The 27,714-nt window shown below is 50.5% G+C and overlaps 1 protein-coding gene across 4 annotated transcripts in view; it reads left to right on the top strand.

Annotated features, from left to right (window-relative positions):
• pard3ab (par-3 family cell polarity regulator alpha, b) overlaps positions 1 to 27,714 on the top strand; it is a 119,702-nt gene that overhangs the window by 89,494 nt on the left and 2,494 nt on the right. For all 4 annotated transcript variants that reach the window (XM_079751482.1, XM_079751483.1, XM_079751484.1 and 1 more), the window contains 2 exons: positions 19,474 to 19,597; positions 25,282 to 25,466. In XM_079751482.1, coding sequence (XP_079607608.1) covers positions 19,474 to 19,597; positions 25,282 to 25,466 — 309 coding nt within the window. The remainder of the gene's footprint in view (positions 1 to 19,473; positions 19,598 to 25,281; positions 25,467 to 27,714) is intronic.

The raw sequence follows: 27,714 nt of genomic DNA, 5'->3' as shown, positions 1-27,714 counted from the left end.
AAACCTAATGTACTTACCCTAAGCCCTGCCCCTCCTGACAACATGTCTGCCTAACCTTGATGACCATTTACTAATGAACATGAAGTGCGTTATTTGGTAACATTACCATCATTAGAAGTCCGCTACATCCACATCGTTTCCTTCTATGTGGCCTTCTGTGATTGTGATTGGTCCAGTGGGGCAACAAATTAAATCATAGAGGAGGTGGTGCTTCAATTGACTGGGGTGGGGTTGATTATAATCACATTATTAAAATATTAGTATGCATTCCTTGCTTATATTGAGATTTTTGTTAGCCTTAGCTAACCCTATCAATGTAATAATGAACAAAACTATTAGCCGTCTCCAATAATGTTGAAGATAACTGACATTTCTGTTAGCATGTTTCTCTTTTCCAACCGAAACTCCACAAGCCCCGCCTCCTCTGTGATTCTATTGGTCAGTTCACTGGACTAATCGTGTGTCCAGTGAACACACGATTGGTCCTGATTTACTTTAGAGTGAGTAAGTCAGTGTTTGTGTCGGCCTATAGGAGCCAGCGACCCAAAATTGTGTCGGCTGTCCGTGTGTTCGGAGTGAGAGGCAGTGTTGAATGCTAGGTATTCTCTGAGGGCTGCACTGTGATGTGGGGGCTTCACGGGGAAGCAGAGCCAGCGTTATTAAATCTCCTCCATTACTGCTGATCTCCACCGAGGGAACGGCAGTCCTCAGAGAGGCTGCTCTCATAAACACACACACACACACACACACACAAAGTAGGCCAGACACACACACACACACAGTAGGCCAGACACACACACACACACACAGTAGGCCAGACACACACACACCCAGTTGGAGATAAATGATGATCTTCTCGTTGTCCGGCTCGTTCATCCGGTTGTAAATTCTGTAGCGGGGGAAAGTTACAATGTTGTTACTTTAGTTGAGTCTGTTACTGCTCCCAGGACCCCCCTCTTCTTCTTGTGTTACCTCCCTGCTCTGCTCACTCACACGAGCTACGGCAGACACGCTCGGCGCTAACACACTAGCCCAGCGCTAACACCCCTCACCACGACACACACACACCACCGTACGCCGGACTTGCTAGCCCTGCGCTAACATGCTAGACCTGCGCTAACACGCCTCACCACCTACACACACGCACCACTTTACAACACGCTAGCCCTTCCCTAATAGCGCCGCGCCAGACGCATTATCCGCAGCGCTAACAGAGCAGCTAGCGTGGATGGTCTCACCGCCTGCTGGGAGGACATCAGACCGTCCCACTGGGCGGTCTGTGTGTGTGTTTGAGAGAGAGAGGGGGAGTGTGTGTGTGTGTATGAGAGGGGAGTGTGTGTGTGTTAGTGGGTTTGTGTTGCTGTATATTTGTGTGTTTGTGTTTGAGAGAGACTGGGTCTTTGTGTGTGTGTGTGTGTGTGTTTTTGTGTGTGTGTGTGTGTAAATTAGTGTTCTGATGCATGTGTGTGGCAGAGGGTGTTTTTGTGAGTATATCAGTTTGTTGATGTGTGTGTGTGTGTGTCAGAGAGAGTGTTTTGATATTTGTGTGTGTGTTTGTGTATATCAGAAAAATTGTGTGTGTGCATCAGAGAGTGTGTTTTGATGTTTGCGTGCGTGTGTGTTTGTGTACATCAGAGTGTGTGTGTTTCTAATGGGTTGCGGGTGGCTGTGGGAACAGGAGGGTATCCTCTGTGTTCTACTGACCCTGAAAGCTGGCTGGCCTACATTCTGCGTCACGCCACTTTGCAGCCAGACCGGCCCCTCCGGACCTCCGTGTGGGTGTGGTTTGTGTGTGTCTGTGTGTCTATCTGTGTGTGTGCGTCTCCTTGTGTGTTTGTGTGCCTGCGTTTGTCTGCGTGTGTGTGTGTTGATTGTTTTGTGCTGTCCTGACCAGGGTTTAATTTGTGTCCACAATGGGGAATTAAAGTTCTGCAACTATGAAGTCCTTATAAGGACTTCCTGTCTATCCCTGTGGCCTGTGGCCGCGCCCACTTCAATCCCAGTCTATAAAGTGCTCCCTAAGCTTAGTGCCCACCCGGTTAATGAGGCGCTACCTCATTGGCCGGTTTAATGAGCTGTCTACTAGATAACTTCACATCTAATTTGAACTGTGATGTGAGGGAAACATCTGAGGTCTGAGCGCCAACATCCACGTCAAAGACTGAGTCAATGGATGGAGTCGATTGAATCATTGAGACTTGATACGGGCTTTGATGTGAAACACTTTGTGTGTGTGTGTGTGTGTGTGTGTGTGTCCAGACAGGAGAGGAAGTTGAGTAGAACAGGAGATTAAATATGTGAGAATCGGTTACTTCTTATTGCAACATCCCTCACCCAAAAAACATCCACGCCTCCTCTGCTCCTCTCTTCTCTCTTCTCCCTCCTCTCTCCTTCTCTCTGCCTCCTCCCTATCCTCTCGTATCTCTCTCCTATCTCCTCTCCTTCTCTTCCTTCCCTCTCCCCCTCTCCTCTCTCCTCCCTTTGTCTCTCATCTCTTCTGATGTAATGTTGATAGGAGTGGAGGTCTCCCCTCTCTCCCCCCCCCCCCCCACACACTGCTCTATCAGAGCTAAACTTGAAGCCTCTAAACTTGAAGCCTCTAAACGTGACGTTTAATGCTGGGTTGAAAGCGTGTTTTCCCAGCTCTTCCCAGGGCCCATTAAACCAATCAGATCGTCCGATGTGAAAGCCGGCCATCTTCAAAGCGCCGTCGAGACCTGACGTGCTAGCGGTGCGCAGGCTAATGATTAGCGATAGCGGTGGCGTATGAAAGACGTGTCTTTCTCCAGGGAGGGCGGCGATAAGGGCCCCCCCCGCTGGGGATCTGAACTGGGATCAGAGCATTGACAGGGTCCCTGTGAAGTCTGCAGGGTTTGAGGTTTGCCTTGTAAAGGGTGTGTGTGTGTGTGTGTGTGTGTGTGTGTGTGTGTGTGTGTGTGTGTGTGTGTGTGTGTGTGTGCCTTTTGTAGATCATGACATCGAAGATTCACAGCAAATATTTCTGGATAAAAAATACTCAATTACCGACTGAAAGAAGAAGAGCTGGAGGAGGGGGAGCAAGAGGGAGGGAAGAGAGGAGGAGGAGGGGAGGAGGGGGAGAGTGTTTGAGAACTGTGGGCACCCACTGGACATCAGGAGGCCTGGGCTGCATGTCAAGAGTTGAGGAGGGAGAGGGGGGAGAAAGAAAGAAGAGAGAAACACAAAACATTCTAGAAGGTTGGTTGACTTCCTGTCTCAAAAGTCGGGGGGGGGGGGGGGGGGGGGGGGTAAATCAGGGGCTTTGCGTCGTTGTCGTGGTTACGACCGCAGCCATATCTACTTCCTGCAGCGCCGCGAGGCTAACCAGAGAGAGCTGTGTGTGTGTTTGTGATATAATGAGTGTCTGGTTTTGTGTGTGCATGTGTTGAGGAGGTTGTGGATTGGGACACGTGTGCGTGTGAATAAGTGGTGTGTTTGTACATTGTGTGTTTGTGAATGTGTGTGTTGAAATGTAGAGCAGTTTAGTTGTCATGTGATCAATATTTTATTTAAGTCTAGTGGTTTTCCATCTTCAAAGACGAACAAAACCACACAAATGTCTCGCTCCCCGCTCTCTCTCTATCTGCCTCGCTCTCTGTTCCTCTCTCTGTGTTTGAATCACTCAGCAACAAGAGAAGAGATGAATGGAAGTCTGTTGGGGGATGTGGGGGTGGGGGTGTTGTGTACTTGTTTTGTGTGTGTGTGTGTGTGTGTGTGTGTGTATACATATACAGGTATGTATCCACCAAATGCACCCGTGTTTACGGACTAACCCGTTCCTTTATATCCATATGTAACTAATCAGCGTACGCGCCGGAACCTTCCAGATGAAAGGAATCTCAATTACCCTTCATCACCTGACAGTATCAAGATGGCTGCTTAAATGACTCCCACTCTTCCTCCTCTTCCTCCTGTCAGCCCTAGGGGGTCTGATGACAGGAGCCCCTGGTAGGCCTCCTCTAGCGGAGGAGGAGGAGGAGTGAGTCTTTGAGTGGTTAAGAGGATGGTTTATCAATCTCTTTTGAGAGTGAGGGAGTCTGAGAGTGAGAGAGATTAGTGTGTTATTTTGAGAGTGAGAATTTGAGAGCGTTGGTTTGTAAATTATTGTCAGTTGGAAAGGATTCTCTAAGTGTGAGGGAGGGTAGTCTACAAAGAAGCGTGTGTTTTTTAGGGGCGAGGTAGAAATTGTGGGGCGAGAGAGGGAGGGTTAGAGAAGGGAGAGAGAGAGAGATAATGTAGGGCGAGAGATGGATGGTTAGAGAGAGAGAGAGAGATAATGTAGGGCGAGAGAGGGATGTCCTGATATGGATCATGGATAGGGTGAATTGATTATGGATCAGCAGCAGCTCTCTGATCGGTCTGATCCGTCTGGCTGATCGATATCATTGATTGACTGGTCCCAGTTAGCGGTTTAGGGGTTTTCTACGTAGTATTCTACAAAAGCTGTAGATATTATATAATATTGTAAATCTTTAACGCATGTACAATATTATATAATTATAAGTTTAAATGTTATGTTTTTTGGAATATATTTGTATTTTATGTTTCAAAATATATTTTTCAAACAATTATGTACACTGTATGGCTCATAAAGACAATGGTTTGGTTGGTCATGGTAAAGTCTGTCTGTCAGTCTCTCTCTCTGTCTGTGCTTCTTTGTCTGTCTAAATTGCATTCCTGTTGACAGTGATGTTCAGCTTCAGAGAGAGAGAGAGAGAGAGAGAGAGAGAGAGAGAGAGAGAGAGAGAGAGAGAGAGAGAGAGAGAGAGAGAGAGAGAGAGAGAGAGGTGTGGGAAAGAGGGAGGGGGAGAGCGACAGTGAGCAAGTGTGAGAGTGGTGTGAGAGAGGGGGAGAGTGAGCGATAGAGAGTGACAGTGAGTATTTTGGTAGCGGACTCGCCAGAACTGTCTGTGACCTATTGATCGGTTCGCCAGCTTACTCTTCCCCTCTCTCTTCCTCTTTCCTCCCCCCCACATCCTCCTCCCTCTCCCCCATCCATCCCTCCCCCACGGGCCTGTTAGCACTAATCATCTCTAATCAATAACCCGTCTGAGATGCTCTTCACACACGCCCACGCCCGCTTAGCCGGCCAATCAATGTAATCCTCATTAGCCCCGCCCCTCTCCTCCCCGAGATCCATCCATTAAACACAAAGGTACTCCTCGGCCGCTCTCATTGGCCGAGGGAGACGGCGTGCTGACAGGCAATTGGGTGAGAAGGCGGCGGTGCCCTGGGAGTGCTTATTGACGAGGCGTTGGGGGATATGTTTATGCAGATGACTATTGATCCGGTAGGCTCGCCGCCCCCCCCCCCCCCACCCCCTGCCATCCCTCACTGTCAGCCCACCACACATCTGGTAGTAGATTAACATCTGTGTGTGTGTGTGTGTGTGTGTGTGTGTGTGTGTTTCTGATCATTGTAGATCGATCCACCTAGTAACTGCACATAATGCATTGTATATGTTATGCACACTTTATATACATCCACACACACTGGATGGCTGTGTGCTTGTGGATGCTACATAATGTAGCGTTAGCATCCACACACACACGCTAAGATGCTAAGGCTACTTAATGTAGCGTTAACATCCACACACTCTCTCACTCACTCTCTCTCTCTCTCTCTCTCTCTCTCTCTTACTCTCTCTAGCCTCTCTTACTCTCTAACATCCACACACACTGGATGGCTGTGTGTGTGTGTGTGTGTGTGTGTGTGTGTGTGTGTGTGTGTGTGTGTGTGTGTGTGTGTGGATGCTAATGCTACATTATGTAGCGCTGCACATTTTTGTGGAACCCTTTGTAAGGAACGGGTGTGTTTGACGCCAGGGGAGACTCTGGGTGTGTGCAGGCGCACGTGGGCGTGCACGTGGGCGTGCACGTCAGTGCTTCGCCCTGCCTGCGTGTTCCTGTTGCAGGAGTGGTGATGGGATCCCTGGCGGTGGAGGTGGAGGGGGTCAGCCAGTCCTGAAGTCTCAGAGCTCCGGGACTGAGTGACACCCCCCCCCCCTCCTCCCCCCCTCCTCCTCCTCCTCCCCCTCCCCCTCCTCCTCCTCCTCCTCCTCCTCCTCCTCCGTCGTGCTCAGGAAGCACCGACGACAGCCGGCTCCCCTTGAGACGAGCTGTCCTGCGTTCTGATTGGTTGTCGGCAGCTCCTCTCCAGGGAAGCCTTCTACCCAGGGGGGGGGGGTTCAATCTGGGGCACGTTCTCTCTCCTCTCCAGGAGGTTCCTCAGAGCGGGACGGAGAGGGGAGCTCTGGGCTCAGCCTCCCGCACGTCCCGGGTTTTAAACCCTGACGTCTGGTATTGATTAGAGCTGGGCGGGGCTTCCCCCTCGCTCGACAACCTGTCAATCAGGGGCCGGCCGTCCGTCACAGGGGCTCTGTGTTATTGGGGAGCAGCCTGACGTCTGGTGTCAGGTCAGACCGCTACGAGTCACAAGCCTGACTGCACCTCGGCCCGGAACCTGATCTCCGGTCAGCGCGGTGAACGTGTGTGTGAGGAATGTGTGTTTAACGTGTGTCTGTGTGTGTGTGTGTGTGTGTGTGTGGGGGGGGGGGGGAGAGGTAATGCCTGCTGTGTAAAGTGTGGGACACACGCTCAGCACAATAGGCATTTCATTGACACATATCTGGGGTGTGTGTGTGTGTGTGTGTGTGTGTGTGTGTGTGTGCTGGACCCCTGCTGTGTTACACGTGTGAGATTTGGTTTTAATGTTGGTGTTTCTGTGGGTTTTCACGCAACGCGGACGTCCAGCGAACGCACGCTCACTGCAGCAGGTACGGCCTCTCCTTCTCTCCTTCGTCTCTTTCTCTCTCTTTCTCTATTTCCTCTGTTTCAGTCTTTCTGTTTTCCTCCGTAGACCCACCCCCCGCCCCTCCTTCCACATACTTGTAGATCCCAAGGGAGCGTTTCTTTCCAGGTCCTTGGTGGGCCAGAGGAGTGGGGTTTAGAGTGTCAGAAGCCCCTCCCTCCTCTGACTCCGTCCCTCCAGACAAAGAGAGGGGCTGGAAACAAACGCCCCCTCTGCAGGTTCTTCTGCGGTAAATTGTGTTGATTTTAGAGATAGACATGCTAGATAGGTTCACTCTACTAGTTAGAATACATAGAACACTGTGTAGAACGTAGAATACTACAACATAGAACACTACAACATGGAACACTAGAACGTAGGATACTATAAAGGAGCACTAGAATGAAGGACAGTAAATCTTAGAACACAAGAACGTAGAGCACTAGAACATAGAACCCTACAAGACTACAGCATAGAGCACTGGAACATAGAACCCCTAGAAAATAGAACAAAGAAAATCGTGCACTAGCACATAGAACACTAGAAATTGGAACAAATGAACCTAGACCAATAGATTGTAAAACCCTAGACCACCAGAACATGGAGAATATAACAGAGAACATGGATCAGGGGAACCTGGAAGCCAGCCTCTGCCCCTGATAAAGTTCCATCGGGTTCAGTGTTTATGTTGGTGCTGACTAGAGAAGAACGTGAACTGAGAGGATCGGCTGGGTTCACTGCCTGGATGAGCTGACAAATGAATCCATTAACCCTTGACAAATGAATGGAAACCAAAGCACATGAATGTGAACTACTAAATAAATGTTTAAATGAAGAACTGAATGCTAGTCGCAGAAACAAAAAGGTGTGTGCGTCTATGTGTGTGTCTGTGTGTGTGCTCGAGGGTTCTTCTGATCCAGAGAGTGGTCAGACCTATAAGGGTTCTTGACTTTTGTTTAGGACCACCCATTTCAATCCTCCTGCAAAGAGGACACACATACACACACACACTCTGGTCTTCAAAAGGCCTTTATACAGGAGTAATGGCGACAGCGCCTTTTAAAACGAACACTTAATCCCCTCCTTCTCCCCCTACCCATAATGCCTTATTTACTGCCCCCCTGACACGCAGCGTTTAGCCCCCAGGGGACAGCAGCTGGCAGCCTCTCCAGCCGTTAATCAGACCCCTGCAGTTCATAGCCTGACCGCTCCTTCCCCTTCGAGTCACCCCCCTCCAGTTCATAGCCTGACCCCTCCTCCTCTTCCTCTTCTTCCTCCTCCCCCCCTCCGAGTCACCCCGTCCATTTCATAGCCTTTCATAACCCTCTTATCTTCCTCTTCCTCCCACCTCCCAGGATATAGCCTGACCCCACGTCTTATCCCTCTCTACCGTCCCTTCAGCTAGTCGCAAGGAGCTAGACTGCACCGCGGCCTTAACCCTGTCTATACTGTCAGTTGAGGTTGAATCCAGGTCATAGACCCTACCCAGACCATCTCACTGATGTCCTGTTCAGTATATCACCAGGTAATACTCTGACCCCAAACCTAACCCCAGCTCACTATCCAGGTTGTAGCCTGATCCTACAAATTAGACCCTTTCAATACTGTGATGGAGATCGCTCCAGGACATAATCTGCACCCAGTAACTCTGGGACGGTCCCATTGGCTCATCTCATATCTCTCTCCCGATTAAATAACAGCAAAGCTTTATTGGCATGAGTTATGGAAACAATAACGCTAAATCGATTTTTTTCTCGCAATAAACAATGTTGGTAAACATGGCAGTGCACACATAATCAATAATCACACTCTCTCGCTTTCGCTCTCTCTCCCCCAACTTCCTCGCTCTCTTCCTTCCTGGTTCTCATTCCATCCTCCCTTACCTCCTCCCTCCCTCCTACCCTCCCGCATCTTCCTCTACCTCTTCGCCCCTATCTTTGTCAACCACTGTGTGTGTGTGTGTGTGTGTGAACCGTGACTCCCCGTCTGACAGCAAGTCTCCCAGATCTCCTGTGAAGAGTCCTCTCCCTCGTTACCTTCTCTGTGTGTCTAGGTCTGTGTGTTTCTGTGTGTCTAGGCGTGTGTGTGTCTGCCTGTCACCTCTCCCAGAATAGTGTGTTTTTGTCAGCCTCCTCCAGACACACACACACACACCCTCTCACCCCTGCAGTGGAGCACAGCAGGTGGAAGTTGGCTACCTAGTTTGGAGATGTTTTGTCACCAAGGTTGGAGGTTGCGGGTGGAAGGGCGGCCTTCAGACAGACAGTGGGGGGGGGGACCAGCTGCCTGACCCTGACCACTGTTTACTGTTTTAACAAGTTCAAGTTCACTGGTCTGTCTGCCTCGCTGGCTGCCTCCTGCTGACTGTCTCTATGTCTGTGTCTCATGTCAAACAGAAGCCTTGTTGTTTTGGCTTACAGACACTTTGAGGAACTCAGGTTCCAACTGCCTTCTGAAGCAACTCTAGTACCTGGACCTGGTTCTCCTGAGGACCTGGTTCACAGTGTAGTCAATGAGTAGGCGGTCCTTCTCTGTGGACCCTCAGAAGAAGGTTCTCCTGAGGGAACCACGTCCACAGTGAAGGAGCAGAACGTGGTTCTGTCGCGTTCCTGAACTGTGCTGTGGATCCCGTTGTAGGAGGAGAGGTTCCTGCAGACCGCTGATTTCCTGCCCAGGATGTCCAGGTCTTCATCAGCATTACCCTGAGGTTCCCCCGAGTAGTCCTGGGTCAAAGCGGGCAGCAAATTTCAGGCTGAAAATAAGATTAAGTTTGAAACGAAGAAGACGTGATTGTGGAGACAACTATCCCAAAACGGACAGAAATTAGATTATTATGTGTGATAAGTCCAATGAGGTAGATTTGGATCTCCCGTCTCCCTGGAGATCAGAGAGTGACAACTCCATAGTGAAATAGTGGACCCAGTCGTGGTCTCCAGGCTTTGAGACTAGTTATGGTCTGATCATTTGGCTGCGGAATAAAGGCATAAGAAAGGTGGAATGTGGCCTGACTAATCCTCCTCCTCCTTCTCCTTCTCCTCCTCCTCCTCCTCCTCCTCCTCATCTATGTGTACAGCAACAAGCGACCCCAGCTCTGTGTCCAGAACCACCATCACAGAAATCAAAACCCTTTGATCATGGGCGGCCGTCACCATGGCGATCATCCTGCCCCCCCCCCCCCCACACACACACACACACACACACACCTAAACAGCTTTCCTCTCAAATATGTGGTTCTGGTCTGGGCTGGGAAACGGGGAGAGAGAGGGAGGGAGAGACGTAATGGATCCTAATTTGAGTTGGATTATGATTTATCAGGACCGTCTGGCGAAGGGACCGGGCTCTCTGGAAATAGAAACCATTACTTCACCCACACCCTAACCCACGCCTCACCCCTCTCCCCCCTCCCTACCCTACACTCTATCCTGCCATCATTCACCTCCGCTCTCCACCAGGGAGAGAGGGAGAGGGAGAGGATAGACTGAGGGAGGAAGAGGAGAGAGAGCAGAGAAATGGGAGTCCATCCCCTGATGACGAGGGGATAGGGAGTGTAGTGGTGATGAGGAGGAAGGGAGGGGGAGAGAGGAGGGGAGAGGAGGGCTGATGAGGGGGGAGGGAGAGAGAGGGGAGGAGTAGGATGAGGATAGAGAGTACAGCGCAAGACCTAGAAGAGAGAAATTGAGAGAAGAGGTGGGAGAGAAATATAAGACCAGAAAGAGACGAAGATGGGGGGAGAAAGGAAACCCATAAATTTTAGATGATGCCTCACTATTTGGACAGTTCCAATTGGATTTTCCATTTCTCTTTTCCACTCATCTCTGTCTGTCTCTCTGTCTGTCTCTGGCTGTGTCTCTCTCTCTCTCTCTCTCTCTCTCTCTCTCTCTCTCTCTCTCTCTCTCTCTCTCTCTTCCTCCCGTTTCTCTATGTCTCTCTCTCTCTCTCTCTCTTCCTCCCGTTTCTCTATGTCTCTCTCTCTCTCCTTCCGTTTCTCTCCCTCTGTCTCTTTGTCTATCTGTCTCTATGGAAAAATTGTAAGGTTGAATAATATTCATAACTTTTTGGAATGATAGACACAAACATTATTGCCAATTTTCTAAAACCAAATACAATGCTAAGTGTGTGTGTGATTATATGAATGATATGACTGGCCCTTGTGGTGTCAACACCTGGTCACTGTTGTGTTGGATCACCATGGTAACGTGGTGATGGAGGTTGCATCATCCAGTCCTCCCCCTGTGGTGGTGCTGCTGGGATGGTCGCCTGGGGATGGGTTATCAGGGGTCCTGATCACACCTCGTACATGCATGCGCACACACGCACGCAGATACACAAACACGTGCGCACACACATGCATGCAGACACCCCATCACATAAAGACACAAACACGTATGCACACATATACCACACACAAACATGTATGCACACACACAAACACATGCACACACAAACACGTATGAACACACACAAATGCAAACACACCACCACATAAAGACACACACCCCACCTGTCACTGTGAGTGGCGCTCTGAGTTCTGCGAGTGCTCTCTCGTTAAAAACATCAAACATCTCTCGTCCCACCACTTGTTGTCTCCTCAAACCGCTCGAGAGCTTCCCACCACCCCGCGGAAGCTCAGCGGCGCGCACACAAAGCTAACTGCTAGCTGGGAATAGGTAGCTGCTACGCCGCTAGCCGCTCAGGACCGCTAAACTGATGCTTGTTAGCGTCTGTTTTTGCTTCAAGTGAACGGGACTTTAACGGTTACCGTGACGCGAGTAAGCTTAGCAACACCAGGGTAATGAGCAGATGGGAGCTAGCGTATGCTACGCTACCACTTTGAACAGATCTGAGCTAGCTTCTATTTGGTGTCCTCATGTTAATACTTCAGATAGGGGCTAGCTCGTGCGCTAGGCTGCTACGAGCTAATGGCGCTGGAGTGCGTCTCGTTGACACCGAGGGCGGGGTCGTTACCGGCCGCTGAAACCAACTGCCGTGAGACCCCCCCCCCTCTCGTGGAATCTCTGTTGCCTGGCAACGGAGCCCGCAGGGGACATGTGCCGAGTCAACGCGGTCGCTGGCATTGGCGGCGGCTTCTGATTGGTCGGAGCGGGGCGGTGGTTGATGGGCGGCCGTGGGATGATGGATGTGACGGGCGGTGTGTGTGTGTGTGTGTCCCCTGGTTACCGGTGTTCTAACCCCCGCTGAAACACCTCCATCCATCAAACCATGCACCTTGTCAGTTGTCAAATCGCCATGACGACCGCCACGTCACCGGCAGTTACCGCGCGTTAGCGATGCGTGGGTAGCCGCCGCCGCCACGCTGACATGCAGATCAATTGTCTCGCTCTCCTCCCAGATTAGCCGCTCGCTCGCTTTGTTCAACACGTCAGCGTGCGACGCTTATGAAACACTGCTGCGCGCTAAACATCATATCTGATGCTACATCAGGGAGGCTACTTTAGCATGCTAACCAGAAAAGAAGGCTACTTTAGCATGCTAGCCAGGCAAGAAGGCTACTTTAGAATGCTACGTCAGGAAGCGCTGCTTTAGCATGCTACGTCAAGAAGCGCTACTTTAGCATGCTAGCCAGGTAAGAAGGCTACTTTAGCATGCTACGTCAGGAAGTGCTACTTTAGCATTCGTCCGTATGCAACAGTAGCCTTCCTGCTGAGCATCAGACATGATTTTCCTCCACCAAGTGTTTCTGGATGGAGGCATGAAGCCCTTAGAACACATGTGGATCCAGTCAGGACCGCCACAGCGCTACGTCAACCCCTGACGCCCCTCGTTAGAGCGGCTTGGCCTGGAACACCACCCGGTCCTGGTCCAGATTAATCAGACCCCCCCCCCCCCCCCCCCCCACACACTCACAGTTTAAACCTGGGGATCTCATATCTCCACACACAGCACACTGAATGTCTTAGGGCCGCGGGTCTGAAGCAATAAAGAGGCTTCCTGTCCCTCGGTCACCAGGGAGGTGGCCTTCAGAGCTCCGGCCTCCTGATCCCACAGCGTTTTATTCCACTGAAGAGAAGAAAACCCCTCATCATACTGCAGCGTGTGAGGAGAATATTCACGTTAATCCTCTGGACTGTGGCTTTAATATGGGAGGTCTTTGGGGAGACGACTGAGAATGTGGTCCTCCATGATGAGGTCGGTCCAGTCCTGGGTCTGTAGGGCCCCAAGAGGGGCCCAGACCACCTCCTGGGGCTGCAGGGGCCCAGACCACCTCCTGGGGCTGCGGGGGCCCAGACCAAGAGGGTCTGGGTTCAGAGACTCACAGGCAAGAGAACCTTCCAGTCTCTCACTGTCACGGATGCTGCTGTTGTTTTTGAATCATTCACGTATGAATGGATTCAATTTGTGTCTGTCTGTCTGTCTCTCTGTCTGTCTGTCTGTCTGTCTGTCTGTCTGTGTGTGTGTGTGTGTGTGTGTGTGTGTGCACTTGCGTGCGACATGATTTGTAGAGCAGTAAAGTGTTCTCAGCACGGTACCAACACACACGTATACACACAGTCACACACACACAAGGCTGCAGATATCATTGATTTATGCGTGTTTGAGTCCTGGGCCCTCTCAGCCCTGAGGACACACAGACCATCATATAGAGAGACTTACTGCACCCAGTCGAACACAAGTACACACACTCTTATACGCATACATACCCACAAGCACACACGCAGGCACACACGTACACATACATTCGCATGCAGACACACACGTACGCATGCACACACGTACACAAGATCGTGCCCGCGCACGCACACACACACACACACATACACACACGTGTGCATGCATAAGCACACACACACATAAGCGCACCCACACACATAGGCACACACACCAGCTCCCAAGACATACTTTTCCACAAATCATAACGCACATAAAGAGTCTCTCACACACATGAAGGCTCATAGAATCCTCACTCTCTCTTCCTCGCTCTCTCTTCCTCACTCTCTCTCTTGCTCACTCTATCGCTCACACTCACACACACACACACACCCAGGCCTGAGTTTGTGGCTCCGTGCCAGGGCGTTTGCCCTCCAAGTGTGACAGGATGGTTCTGACCCGACAGACGCTCGCTAGCGCGCCGCGCGCTACCCAAGCTGCTAGCTAAAACCGCTGTCCTCTAACCCTGTCAAACACACATCCATGTAAAGTGGATTCAACTTGGCTGCTAATAAGCTCGCTTGATGGCTAACAGGATTATCCGCCTGGTTTATAAACATCAGATCATCCTGGTGTTTTTCTTGTGTTGACATGAGCGTAGCTGCTGGATTAGCCACACCTAGCTCCGTGCGCTAGCGGCTAGGCATGCTCCGTGCTGGAGTTTCATTAAGGGCTGCTAATGAGCATGTTGTTAGCGCGCGGCATGAGCCCTCCCGGCCCACAAGGTTAAACCAGTAATCCCAGTAACGGCCCGTGTAATGGACTCCACCAGGCTCTGGGTCACACTTAACAAGCATCCCCCCCCCCCTTACCCACCACTCTCTCTCCCCCTGATATCGTCAGCATTAGCATGAACTCATGCTAGTCTGGAGCTAATCTGTTAGGCTGGGGGTTTAGCGTGCCGCTTCACTTCTGACGTTTGTGAATTTCATGTTTGACATTCAGATGAATGTGGAACATTAGATGAACCGCTAAATCTGGACACTTGTTATGGCTGGTTCCCTATAGAAGGGACACGGTCTAGTGGTCATAGTGTTGGACTCACGGCACGGGGGTCTGGATTTGATCCCCAATCAATCCCCAATACCGTTTATCCCCTACCTGCTCCTTAATGACCTGCCTCTGTACTGTCTACCCCCTACCTGCTCTTTAGTGACCTGTCTCTGTACTGTCTATCCCCTACCTGCTCTTTAGTGACCTGTCTCTGTACTGTCTAACCCCCACCTGCTCCTTAATGACCTGTTGGTACAGTCTATCCCCTGAAGCGTCCTCTAAGTGACTCTGCACTAAGTAGTCCCGTCAGTGTTTCAGTCCAGCGGCGGTAGTGGTCTTCCTAATAGGTCTGATGAGCAGATAAAACACCGCTCATGCAGAAAGGCCACTGAGTGCCGGCTCTCATATCTGCATTAGCCCTTAGCCACCGTGAGCAGAGCCCAGCCAAACCCCCCCCCCCCCCCCCACACACACACACACTACCCTCCTCCACCTCCTCCACCCCTCCGATCTATGGATCTGGATTATCAGCTCCCAGCATCGCACTGTGTTCCTCTCAGCAGAGAGAGACTACCAGTTTCGGCTCTCTCTCTCTCCCTTCATCCCCCTCTCTCTCTCTCTCTCTTCGCTCAGTAGATGTTCACGGACCCTCCCCCAGTGGGGCGTGGTCTCCGGCCCCGCCCCCAGCCTGATTGAATGCTTAATTAAAAGGCAGTGTTTTAATTAGCGTGTGTTTTATAATAACGAGGGCTGGTTGGCTCCAGCAGCACATAGCGTATCGCTGAGATCCGTGTTTATTAATCAGCAGAACTGGATTAATCCAGATCAGGAAGTGGTTCCGCCGCTCAGTCCCCAGTGTTCCCCGTTCACTAACATCTCCTGATAACATTGAGGCTTCACAGAGGGATTCAACCCCCCAGCCCATGGGCAGGGCAGTAGGGCAGTGAAGGAGAGTGGGACTCCCTGCTGAAAGGTCCAGGTCTGAACTAGTGAGGTTCTAATATCAATTCTTCCTTCCCGATTGTGATTCAGATTCCTGAACTTGGGTACGGGCCGATTCCGAGTATATACCGATACACCATCTAGCATTGTAAATATTAACAGCACTTGTTCTTACCGAAGGGTTCTCTTACGATAATACATTTGCATCCTTGTTTTCCCACTTGGCAGCTCAAACTCACATAGGTAGGAGATGAAACGTTTCCTATACCCATATCAGGTCTCTACTGTTAGTGGTTATAGTTAGTGGTTATAGTAGAGTCACTGGGTATAGTTAGTGGTTATAGTTAGTGGTTATAGTAGGGTTACTGGTTATAGTTAGTGGTTATAGTAGAGTCAGTGGTTATAGTTAGTGGTTATAGTAGAGTTACTGGTTATAGTTAGTGGTTATAGTAGAGTCAGTGGTTATAGTTAGTGGTTATAGTTAGTGGTTATAGTAGAGTTACTGGTTATAGTTAGTGGTTATAGTTAGTGGTTAAAGTAGAGTCAGTGGTTATAGTTAGTGGTTATAGTAGAGTTACTGGTTATAGTTAGTGGTTATAGTTAGTGGTTATAGTAGAGTCAGTGGTTATAGTAGAGTTACTGGTTATAGTTAGTGGTTATAGTAGAGTTACTGGGTATAGTTAGTGGTTAAAGTATAGTCAGTGGTTCTGGTCCGGGTACGTTTGGCGGTTTGGGGTCCGTTCTGAAGCCCCCGGCCTGTGCACGGGCCTGTGAACGGATGCCATTGACTGGTAATCCCGGGGATTAGCAGTGTGTCCGTCAGCTGCTGGTGTCTCTTACTGTACCGGCCGGGGCGTCCTGGGGGGCTACAGGCCGTGTTTATCCCCTCTGGTGCGGGGGGCCGGCTGAAGCCCCCCTTGTTAGTGTTGGGCCGTGAGTGGAAGCTCTGATCGTGCTCCTCTCTCCGCGGCGTGGCTGAGCCTGAATCACACGGCGGCTGTGGAGGAGATGAGCCCCGGAGATATTCACTCCATAAAGCCATCCTCCATCAGCCAGCGCCGTGAACCCGAAGCTGGGGCCGTTCGTCATGAGGCGCTGATCTCAGCCCGGCGTGAGGAACACCGTGATGCAGTGTGCTGCAGCAGGTCCCCCCTGCAGGTAGAACTTAGACGCTGCTCCCCTCCTCTTCCTCTCCCTCCTCCTCCACCTCCCCCTCCTCCTCCACCTCCTCCTCCTCCTCCACCTCCCCCTCCTCTTCCTCCCCCTCCTCCTCCTCCACCTCCCCCTCCTCCTCCACCTCCTCCTCCTCCTCCACCTCCCCCTCCTCTTCCTCCCCCTCCTCCTCCTCCACCTCCCCCTCCTCCTCCACCACCCCCTCCTCATCCTCATCCTCCACCTGTCTAGGGATGCATCTCAGATCTTTTCTGATGTGTTGGCTTTTTTGTTCGCTTAGTCTCATAATCTTTTCATGTGATTCTCTCTCTCTCTCTCTCCTCTCTCTCTGTCTGTCTGTCTGTCTTTTTCTCTCTCTCTCTCTCTCTCTCTCTCTCTCTCTCTCTCTCTCTCTCTCTCTCTCTCTCTCCGGTCAAACGGTAGCGAGGTCTCAGTATGGTGTCTTTGTATTCCGTCAGTGTTTCTTGTGTTCAAGTTCTTAGGTGAACTCTGGTTCTGCTGTTGAGCAGAGCCATGTGGGTCCTCTGAGATGTCTCCTCCACCGTGATGAGAACCTCACTGTCCACGGGCCGGCATTCTGGGTTCAGGAGGTAGAGCGGGTTGGCTGGTAACGAGAAGCTTGCTAGATGGGTCCCTGGCTCCTCCTAACAGAGCATCGAGGTTTCCCTGAGCAAGGCACCTCAGCTGGCTGTCGCCCTGCATGGTTGACTCCGCCGTCGGTGTGTGAATGTGCATGAATGGGTGAATGTGAGGCAATATTGTAAAGCGCTTTGATTAGAAAAGCGCTGTATAAATGCAGTCTGTTTGCCATTCACATGTTACTGTAACCAGAAGGACAAGTCGTCCCAACGCACCCACCCACCCCCCATGTCACGCTGCGTCAGGCAGTGTTCGCAGCGGAAGCAGGCCTTCACCATTAAGTTCTCCAGACCCTGGTTTGGGGGGCAAACATCTGGTTTCAGGAGACCCCCCACCCGCCAGCCCCTCTCCTGGGACGGGGGTCCGGGCTGACCTGTGTTTCCTGGGTCAGCCGTGTTCAGAGGACTTGGGGCATCTGTCTTACCCATCACCGGATTATCTGTTCAGCCGTGACACCCCGTCCACTCAGAACCATCAGCCCATCGGCTCTGTGTTCTGCTGGCTCGGTCTGGGCTCCGTGATCTGGGGTTTGGCTCTTAGTGTTGGCGCAGAAGAACGGCCTTCTGGGAGTTGGCGTTCACTCTGGTTGATTCTGTCACAATTGTCAGTGATTTCTTAAGCTGCATGTCATTAAGGGTTAGACAGTACAGAGACGGGTCATTAAGGAGCAGGTAGGGGTTAGACAGTACAGAGACGGGTCATTAAGGAGCAGGTAGGGGTTGGACAGTACAGAGACAGGTCATTAAGGAGCAGGTAGGGGTTAGACAGTACAGAGACAGGTCATTAAGGAGCAGGTAGGGGTTAGATAGTATAGAGACGGGTCATTAAGGAGCAGGTAGGGGTTAGACAGTACAGAGACGGGTCATTAAGGAGCAGGTAGGGGTTGGACAGTACAGAGACAGGTCATTAAGGAGCAGGTAGGGGTTAGACAGTACAGAGACAGGTCATTAAGGAGCAGGTAGGGGTTAGACAGTACAGAGACGGGTCATTAAGGAGCAGGTAGGGGTTAGACAGTACAGAGAGGGGTCATTAAGGAGCAGGTAGGGGTTAGGGGTCATCTTGTTCTAGTGGGTCAGCTTAGCTCAGGAGGTAGAGCAGTTGTCTTGTAACCGAAAGGATGCTACTTCGATCCCCACTTCCTCCTGTTGATGTGTCCCTGAGCAAGACACTTAACCCTAACTGATCCTGACGAGCTGGATGTCGCCTAGCATGGTTGACTCTGCCATCGGTGTGTCAATGCGTGTATTAACCGATGTAAGTCGCTTTGGATAAAAGCGTCTGCTAAATGCCCTAATTGTAATTGTAATTCTACGATTCCTACAGGTAGACTTTGGACACACCTAACCTTTCAAACACACTGTCCTTATTCCTCTGAAACCTAATCAATGGTTTGTTGTTTTTCCTATTTATATACGATTGGCCAGAGTGGATGTGAATCAGTGCTGAAACTTTTTTGTTGAATGATCAACGAATGGCACTGAATCCCTCGTGTAATGTGTTCATGTATTCCAGTAACGAGCAGTTCTGCTGATAGATTCAGCTGCTGGTCGCCCTACTTCAGCGGTAAACGGAGTTCTGAAACCAGGGACGAAGTAATTAAATCAGTTCTGGTGCGACTGTGGTGTGGGCAAAGTCAAAGGACTGTACCAATCTAGGTCATGTGGTTCTGGGGGAGAGCAGTGCATCATGGGAGTACCCACTAGAGACGGTCCTCCGGGCGTAGCGCTACACACCGCGAGCTGTCGGTGGAGCGGAGTCCTGTGATTGGTGGTGTGTTTGTCCAGCGCTCCGGCAACAATTAGCTCTCTCCCGCCGCAGCGCGACGGAGCGGCAGAGTACCGGTAGCGGTCTCCGAGCGCTGATTTAAACGAGCCAAGGGCTCAGCGCGCTCTTTGTTGCTTGTTATGAATTATACATCAGAGACGCGTTACTTTGATTCATCTCGCCGCCGGCTCCGGCCCCAGGACCCAGACTCAGGCTCAGGCTCACTCATCACCTCTAATACCCGGGCTGGGGCTCCCCTCCCTGGGACGGCCTCGCCGGGAAGCCTCCCTTGGCCCCCACCCCCCTAGACCCCATCCCCTCTAGACCACCACCCCGCCCCCCGTCAGGTCTGGGGAGGGACTTCTCGTCTCTGTGGTTTCCATCAGCGCTGATGTATCCAGGTCATCCTCCTCTCGCAGCGGACCCCTTGAGCCCCCCCCCCTTCATCCATCCTCACTCTCTGTTTTCTTCTTTCCCCTCTTGCCATAGCAACCGACTAGCCCCTAGCAACCACGACCGGATACAGCGGCTGCGCCATGAGTTCCAGCAGGCCCAGACGGGACCCGAGGACCCCGACGACCGCCGGCGCACCTATAGCTTCGAGCAGCCCTGGGTGAGTGTCTGACGCCCCCGCTAACGGCGGCGTTAGCCTGGCGGCTAGCTGGACCGGGAGAACTCAAAGAACTCAAAAGACTGAACTATCTGGATCGGCCGTCACGCATCGTTGACCGTCGTAGCATGCTAACGCCCGAGCGCTAGCATGCTACCCGCCGGTTAGCACGAAGCTAACCCTTCACTAACCACACTACCAGCCACAAGCAAGACTGTGATGTTCGTTCACCTGTCCCCGGACTGCCGTTAGCCTCCCCTTAATGAGGCTAACAGGCTAACCTGCTTACGCTAACTCCCTCTCCGGTCCACACCCCCTCTTCATCTGCATGCAGGGCTGGACGTCCCCGTCACTAACCCCACAACCACCCCAAACTCCGCCTCAACATCATTTCATTAGTTTCAGCTGTCTGTCAATCACTCACACTGATCCCGCCCGCCATCTTTCATCGACCAACAGACTCTCTAGACTCTGACTCGTCTTACCACTGAATCATGGAACCCACTTGTAGACGTGTCATTTTTAAAAAGTGTTGTAACTTGGAGTGTGAGGTTGGGATCGTGTGCGTTTTAGCGGTTGTTTTAATTGTGTTTCCTGGCGGGTCGTCTGTGACGGTTCTTAATTAGAACGTTCCTCCCGCCCTCCGTGGGCTGATGAAACCAGACGACATCTCTAACGGGTTATTTTAAGGCCGGCTCCTCCTCCACAAGTGTACTTTGTCTCCTTTTTTTACATGAATTTCCATAACTGCTGATGATGACACGTCTTCCCCTCCTTTGAGTGCGTCTTGTCGCTAGGGGTTTGAATCCCCTTCAGCATCTCATTGAGCACTGCTGCCCGCGTGCCTCTGAGCAAACTCCCCGGATCTGCCTCTGCGATCGCCCCCTCCCTCCCCGACCACGACGTCCACACTTTAGTCTAGGGGAGCTCTTGGAACTCAAAGCATTCCTGTCCTCTGCACACATCTGTATCAAAGGTTCTGTGGTCGGGATGCAGAGTTCTGTTTTCATATTTTCTTACGCTCCTGTGATCCCCTGTGTTGTGCAAACAGCTTTTTAATATTCCAGGTGATATGGAATGTTAGCGAGAGGCTCTGTTCTTTTATAGCTCATAAACCCAAATAAAAAAAACACTTTCCAAACCTGCAGCGTCGACCCAAGTCATGAGGTTCTAATCTCAGCATCTAATCTAATCTCCTCCAGAAACGCCTGACAATGAGGTCCAGGTCCTAGACCACCAGACCTGGATCTATGTCCGAGACCTCCATTCCTGGGTGTAGGTCCTAGACCTCCAGCCCGGGTTCTATAACACTGGACCGGCTGCCAGACCTCCAGGGGGGGTCTGAGCGGAACCCCCTGGAGTTCTGGACTGAGGAGCTATTATGACCCCCCCCCTGCTTGGAGGTGTTTTTTATCTTCTCCATATCAGAAGGATCACATCCAGAACCCTGCGGTCCCGGCTCCTCAGATCCAGGACCAACCATCTGGTCCGGGTTTGAGAGAGCGCCATGGGGGTTTGTGAACTCGCTCTCTGAAGGGTGAGCTGTGGGGGGGGGGGGGGCACTGTGCTTCTTTAGAGTCAGACCCGGCCTTGGACTGCTCTGACGTCCTGGTGTTCAAGTTGAGGTCCTGGACCCTGTTAGACCCCCAGGGTCCTGGTTGTCTTGTGGAGGTCCTGGACCCTGTGAGACCCCCAGGGTCCTGGTGGTCTTGTGGAGGTCCTGGACCCTGTTAGACCCCCAGGGTCCTGGTGGTCTTGTGGAGGTCCTGGACCCTGTTAGACCCCCAGGGTCCTGGTGGTCTTGTGGAGGTCCTGGAGTCTCCAGAGGTCCTGGCCGTGTGGAAGCAGAAGCATGTGTTTCTAAAATTCAATTACTCCCTCCTCCCACTCCTCCTCCTCCCCCTCATCATTCCAGAACAGGGGATGGATACAATTTGAACTTTATTTATTCCAAAACAGAAACCAATAACACTTGTGTAATATATTTCTTAGATTGCCCGCGTCCCGGGTGTAGCACTGCTGTAGCGCTCGTTCTTGTGTTATTTCTTCCTGGAGCACAAGAACGGTCTCTCCAACGTGGTGAAGGATTACAGGCCCCCGCCCTGATATAGAGCTAACCGTGACGTAGCGCTAGGTCAGGGTTAGCACTAGGTCAGGGTTAGCGCTAGGTCAGGGTTAGCACTAGGTTAGGGTTAGCGCTAGGTCAGGGTTAGCGCTAGGTCAGGGTTAGCGCTAGGTCAGGGTTAGCGCTAGGTCAGGGTTAGCGCTAGGTCAGGGTTAGCGCTAGGTCAGGGTTAGCACTAGGTCAGGGTTAGCGCTAGGTCAGGGTTAGCGCTAGGTCAGGGTTAGCACTAGGTCAGGGTTAGCACTAGGTCAGGGTTAGCACTAGGTCAGGGTTAGCGCTAGGTTAGGGTTAGCACTAGGTCAGGGTTAGCGCTAGATCAGGGTTAGTGCTAGCTCAGTGTTAGCACTAGGGCTGTTTCCCAAAGTGAGGGCTGCAGCCTTGCTAGAACACGTCCTTGCTAGGTGCGTCCTATGGAGATGAGGCTAGAGTGCTGCCTAGTGTTTGTAGCGTTCAGAGTTTTGAAGGATTTGCTAGTGTGGAAGCGCTTCCACTTCCGCTTTTTAAATATTGCTCCAGTGTTAAATATTTGAATTGTTGAAATTGTTATTGGCGATAGTAGTTTGTTTAAACACCACCTACTTACATATTAAAACAAATCAATCTATGCAAAATATAGCCTATCATTACGTTGCAAAAAAGAAATCGCACAGCTTAATTTTTTGCATTTAGATGATTAATCTCTAAAAAGCAATACGGCAAAAAATATTTCTGAAACATTCAAATAACTTCACTTGTGTAAAGCAATGTGTATAGCTTTCTATGCGCAATTTTTAAATATCCCGCGCAGCGTGTGAACGCAAAGGTTTGTGGGTATTTTGGCTCGTTGAGGATCCATCGATGCATCCTTGAAAAATCTCGGAATTCTCAAAAATAAAGGGCGCGAATTTCCGAGTGATCTCAACAGCGGCGTTCTATGACGTAGCGTCCTTAAAAGGGCAGCCGTTGAGCATACTTCCGTTACATTGGGAAATAGCCAGGGTCAGTGTTAGCACTAGGTTAGGGTTAGCACTAGGTTATGGTTAGCACTAAGTCATGGTTAGCGCTAGGTCAGGGTTGACCTTGCGCTAACCCTAACCAAGCCAGTGCTTCAGCGCTGAGCTTCTGTTCCTCCACACTGAACCTACGCCCTGAGACAGGACGGCGACCGGCAGAGAGGGCAGTCCCTGTGAGGTTGGAGGGTGTGGTTCCCTATCTACCTCAGCGGGTAGTCCAAGTCAGGGGCGTAGGAATGAGTTTAACATTGGGGGGGGACACATATCGGAAACCTGACAGATCCTGTATAATTTTTAGGTGGGACAAATGCGCCTGTTTCCGATATTGGAGGGGACACGTCCCCTCCGTCCCCCCCGGTTCCTACGCCCTTGGTCCAAGGCATTAACACTGGGCGGGTTATGGGTTTGATTCCGCTGGTAAAGCAAGGCATTAACACTGGCCGGGTTAGGGGTGCTATTCGGCTGGTAGAGCAAGGCACTAATGCTGCCAGGGTTAGGGGTTCTATTCCCTGTCTAGCGATGACATATCAGTCCTTCAGTGTTGTGCCCTCTGCTAGCTCCCACAGTGCCTTAGCCTCTTAGCTCTTTGGCTTGTTACTCACTCCGTGTTTGCTAAAATCCAGCGTAGCTTACACTAGCAGGGTTGCATTGTGGGTAATGTGGTCTTAGTCCATCAGGATGATGGATAGTTCTTTATTGGTCGTTACCCAACCTCGTTGTTGCCTTTGTGTTCCACTCACTAAATTAAGCTATGCTAATTTAAGATATGCTTGGCTAACCTCTGCGGGACTATGGTATGCTAGGCTAAGCTATGCTATCTTAAGATATGCATGGCTAAACTCTGCTGAACTATGGTGCTACGCTAAGCTATGTTAGTTTAAGATATGCTTGGCTAAACTCTGCTGGACTATGGTATGCTAGGCTGAGCTATGCTGTGTTTTGATATGCTATGTTAGCGGTTGAATAGCATACTATAATGTGATGGATTCCACGATTATCAAATTGAATATGATATTATTTGTGTTGTTCGGGACGAGAAAGAATGATTACATTTATTATCGTAATGTTTTGGTCCGGCCCGAGGCGTCGGTGTGACAGAGGAGCCTGTGTAGCAGCTAACGTTTATTAGCCGCTAGGTCGCTAGCGTGATTCATGCGCAGCAGAACACATTAACGCTGTTCCCCTCCCACCAGCCGCTCTGAATGTTTGTGTTTTAATGTGCTGCTCGCACTTTACAACAAATACACTTTCATCCATCACGGAGAGAGGGGGGCGTGGCCGTGGCGCGACGCCCTTGCCCTCCACCTCTGCACCAATCGCCTGCCAGTGCTCGGTCGCCGTGGCAACGGCACAGGCAGTGCCAATCTAATCTAATCACAGGAATGAGTGCTGGGGCAAGGTGGGGGGGGGGGGGGGGAGGAAGGGGATGATTGTGTTTAATGGGGGGTCTCTCAAGCACCCCATAAACACACACACACACACACACACACACACACACACACACACACACACACCTACACACACACATACACACAAACACACACAGCAGACAGCAGTAATTAGATTGTCTTTGTATTTCCACCCGCAATTATTACACCCACACCACTAATGAACATGGATGAAGGGGGGGGGATGGGTTGCACTCAGTGTCCTGCCATCAATTAGAGATGAATGTGGACACTTGTACTGTAAATGTGTGTGTGTGTGTGTGTGTGTTGACGATAATGAGCCCTGGGTCAGATGGTCCCTCAGTGGGAGGGGCCTGTGTCCGAGAGGAGAAGGACGACGGCAGCCATCTTGTCTCTCATTAACTTCCACTAACATCACCGTCTCTCCAGTCTCATTACCACTTCCCGTCGGCATGTCCCGCCCCCTCGCCGACACTTCCTGTCTGTCTGTGTCTCCCCTCCCCCCGCAACAAGGTACGTCTCTCTGCTAGCATGCTAGGTCCCCCGTGCTAGCATGCTAGCTCCTCTTTGCTAGCTCCGTGCTTGCTCCTGGTAGGTGTTGTGCAGAGAGGTTTGCATCCCGTTAAACGGGACCTCCAGCTCAGTGCCTTCCTGCAGAGTCAGGGCTGTAAAAGGCTTTGATAACATGATATATATATAGATAATATATCTATATATAGATATAGATATATAGATCATATATATATTAGCGGTTAAAGAGATACAGGCAGAAATGTAGCTAGTAGATAGGTAGATGGATTTATACTGTAGATGGTGGAATAGAGAGATAGATGGAGTGATATACAGTATATACCGTAGATTGATGTATAGATAAATAGATAAAGTCAGAGAGTGATAGATGGATATACTGTAGATAGTGATATATTGGATATATGGAGTGATATATACTGTATATAGATGGAGTGATAGATTGATAGTGATATATGGAGTGATATATACTGTATATAGATGGAGTGATAGATTGATAGAGTGATAGATTGATAGTGATATATATGTGGGGTGCTAAACAGTGAGCACCAGACCGTGATCAGACGGCTGGACAGTAGACCTAAAGACAGAGACAGGCCCACGTTCTCATTCTCCTGTTTCCTCTGTTCCCAGGTCAGCGCTGGCAGTCCGGGCCCCGCTAGTCCGGTCCTGGGCGTTCAGGGGGATCACGGGGGTCCGGGGTCCTACAGCCAGCCTGGGCGCCACTCGGTGTCCGTGGAGGTCCAGATGCAGAGGCAGCGGCAGGAAGAAAGGGAGGCCTTCGCCCTGGCCCAGCGCCAGTACAGCTCCCTGCCCCGGTGGGTGTGTGGGTGGGTGGGTGGGTGGGTGGGGTCATCAATACTTGCTACTGTCACACTAATGACATCACAAAGCTCGTAGGTCATCCCAGTGGCACGGCTGTGCCAGACTGTATAGATACCCACACGCACGCACACACACTCCCTTGCACACACACAAACACACACTCCTTCACACGCAAGCATGCACACACTCCCTTAAACACACACACACACTCTCTTACAAAAACACACGCAAGCACGCACACACTCCCTAAAACGCACACACTCCCTTACACGCACACACACACATGCTGCCTTACACACACCGACTCCCTTACACACAAACACACCCCGTTATACACACACGCCCTTAAACACACAAGCACGCATGCATGCACACACACACTCCCTTACAGTCACACTGTTTAAGGGACAAACACACACACTCGGCAGAGAGGCCGGATCGTGTTCCTATAGAAGGCCTTCCTCGATCGGTTTCATCTCCATAATGAAATTCCCTCCAATCAGGGAATCCTAACATCTGTTCCTGGAAGGAAACGCGTGTGTGCCTCGTTCGGCTGTCACTCAGAATGTTAATCCAATCAAATCAAACTTTCTTTATAGTGCTTTCAGCCAATGAATGAAAGGACACAACCAGACTAGGGAATAGTTGAACACATGAGAGGAAAATCACTACTTTGACACAACAAGCTTAACGAGGGAAATCAGACAACTCTAGATCTTTAGATCAGAGTCGACCATTAAGTGAACACTCACCTCCACACCTCTCCCAATTTCCAAACCTCTCTACATCTGCCTGGGTCTCGACATCATCTTCATAGTAGTTAAGGTTATATATGTTCATTTAATAGACTAGCAGAGGTTATATATGTTAATCTAATACAGATTAGTTAAATTTCTATATGTTCATTTTATCCAGATTAGTTAAGGTTATATATGTTAATTTAATGTAGAATAGTTAAAATTATATATTTTCATTTAATCCAGACTAGTTAAGGTTATGTATGTTAATTGTATAGAATAGTTAAGGTTATATATGTTAATGTTATAGACTAGTTAAGGTTATATAGCTTAATGTAATACAGACAAGTTAATGTTATATGGCTTAATGTAATACAGTTTAGTTAAGGTTATATAGATTATATGTGTTATTGTTTTAGACTAATTGAGCTTCATGTATGTTCATTAGGAGTGTGTTTGTTCTTCAGACCTCCAGATGTGTCTGAGTTACTGTGTATTGTTGGACTCACTCAGTCTCCAGCAGAACCATAAACTCTGGTTCTGCGCTGCCATTCATCACAGGAACAGAACCTCCAGCCGCGTGCATATCTCAGTATAATATTATGGCTCGTACGCAGAGCTGTTACTCATCTTTATTATTTCCCTGTGGCGCGGCGACCTTACAAACATCTGGACAGGAAAGTGCTTGTTTATGGCAGAGGCTCAGCGATGTGTCACACACGCACGCACGCACACACACACACACACACACACGCTGAGAAGTATTAACATGATATCAGCCATGTTTCAGATGACACTGTTAACGTGAAGAACGCACAGAGACACACACGCAGACACACACAGACAGGCACACACGCACCTACGCAGACTGGCACGTACGCAGGTGGGCACGCACACATACAGGCACGAACTTATGCACCCGCGCACACAGACTGGCACAGGCACGGGTTTGGGATAAGAATGTTAACATGGGGATTCTGAGGGAGCTGCTGGGAGACGGATGAGCGGTCGTCTCGCTTGGGCCTGCCTCACCCCTCTCCCCCCTCTCTCCCTCCCCCCCACTCCCGTCCGTCCCTCCCTTGCAGTTGGTAGTCACCCCCCTACTGTGAGTGTTCCTGTGGCGTGATGCCAGAGGAACCTGCAGGCATAAATTCACATCAGCTCGTTCAGAGAGACTATCTGTCTGTCTGGTTCACCTGTCTGTCATTGTCTCTGTCTCTCCGTCAGTCTGTCTCTCTGTCTGTCTTTCCCTCCATCTGCCTGTCTGTCTGGCTGTCTGTCTCTCTGTCTGTCTGTCTGTCTGCCTGTCTGTCTGCCTGTCTGTCTATCTGTCTGTCTGTCTCTCTGTCTGTCTGTCTGTCTGTCTGTCTGTCTGTCTGTCTGCCTGTCTGTCTATCTGTCTGTCTGTCTATCTGTCTGTCTGTCTGTCTGCCTGTCTCTCCATCTGTCTCTCCATCTGTCTGTCTGTCTGTCTGACTGTCTGTCTGTCTGTCTGTCTGTCGGG

The sequence above is a fragment of the Pollachius pollachius genome, assembly GCF_949987615.1.
Source record: "Pollachius pollachius genome assembly, chromosome: 14".
Classification (NCBI taxonomy): domain Eukaryota; kingdom Metazoa; phylum Chordata; class Actinopteri; order Gadiformes; family Gadidae; genus Pollachius; species Pollachius pollachius.
This window is presented reverse-complemented; position numbering and strand designations above follow the sequence as displayed.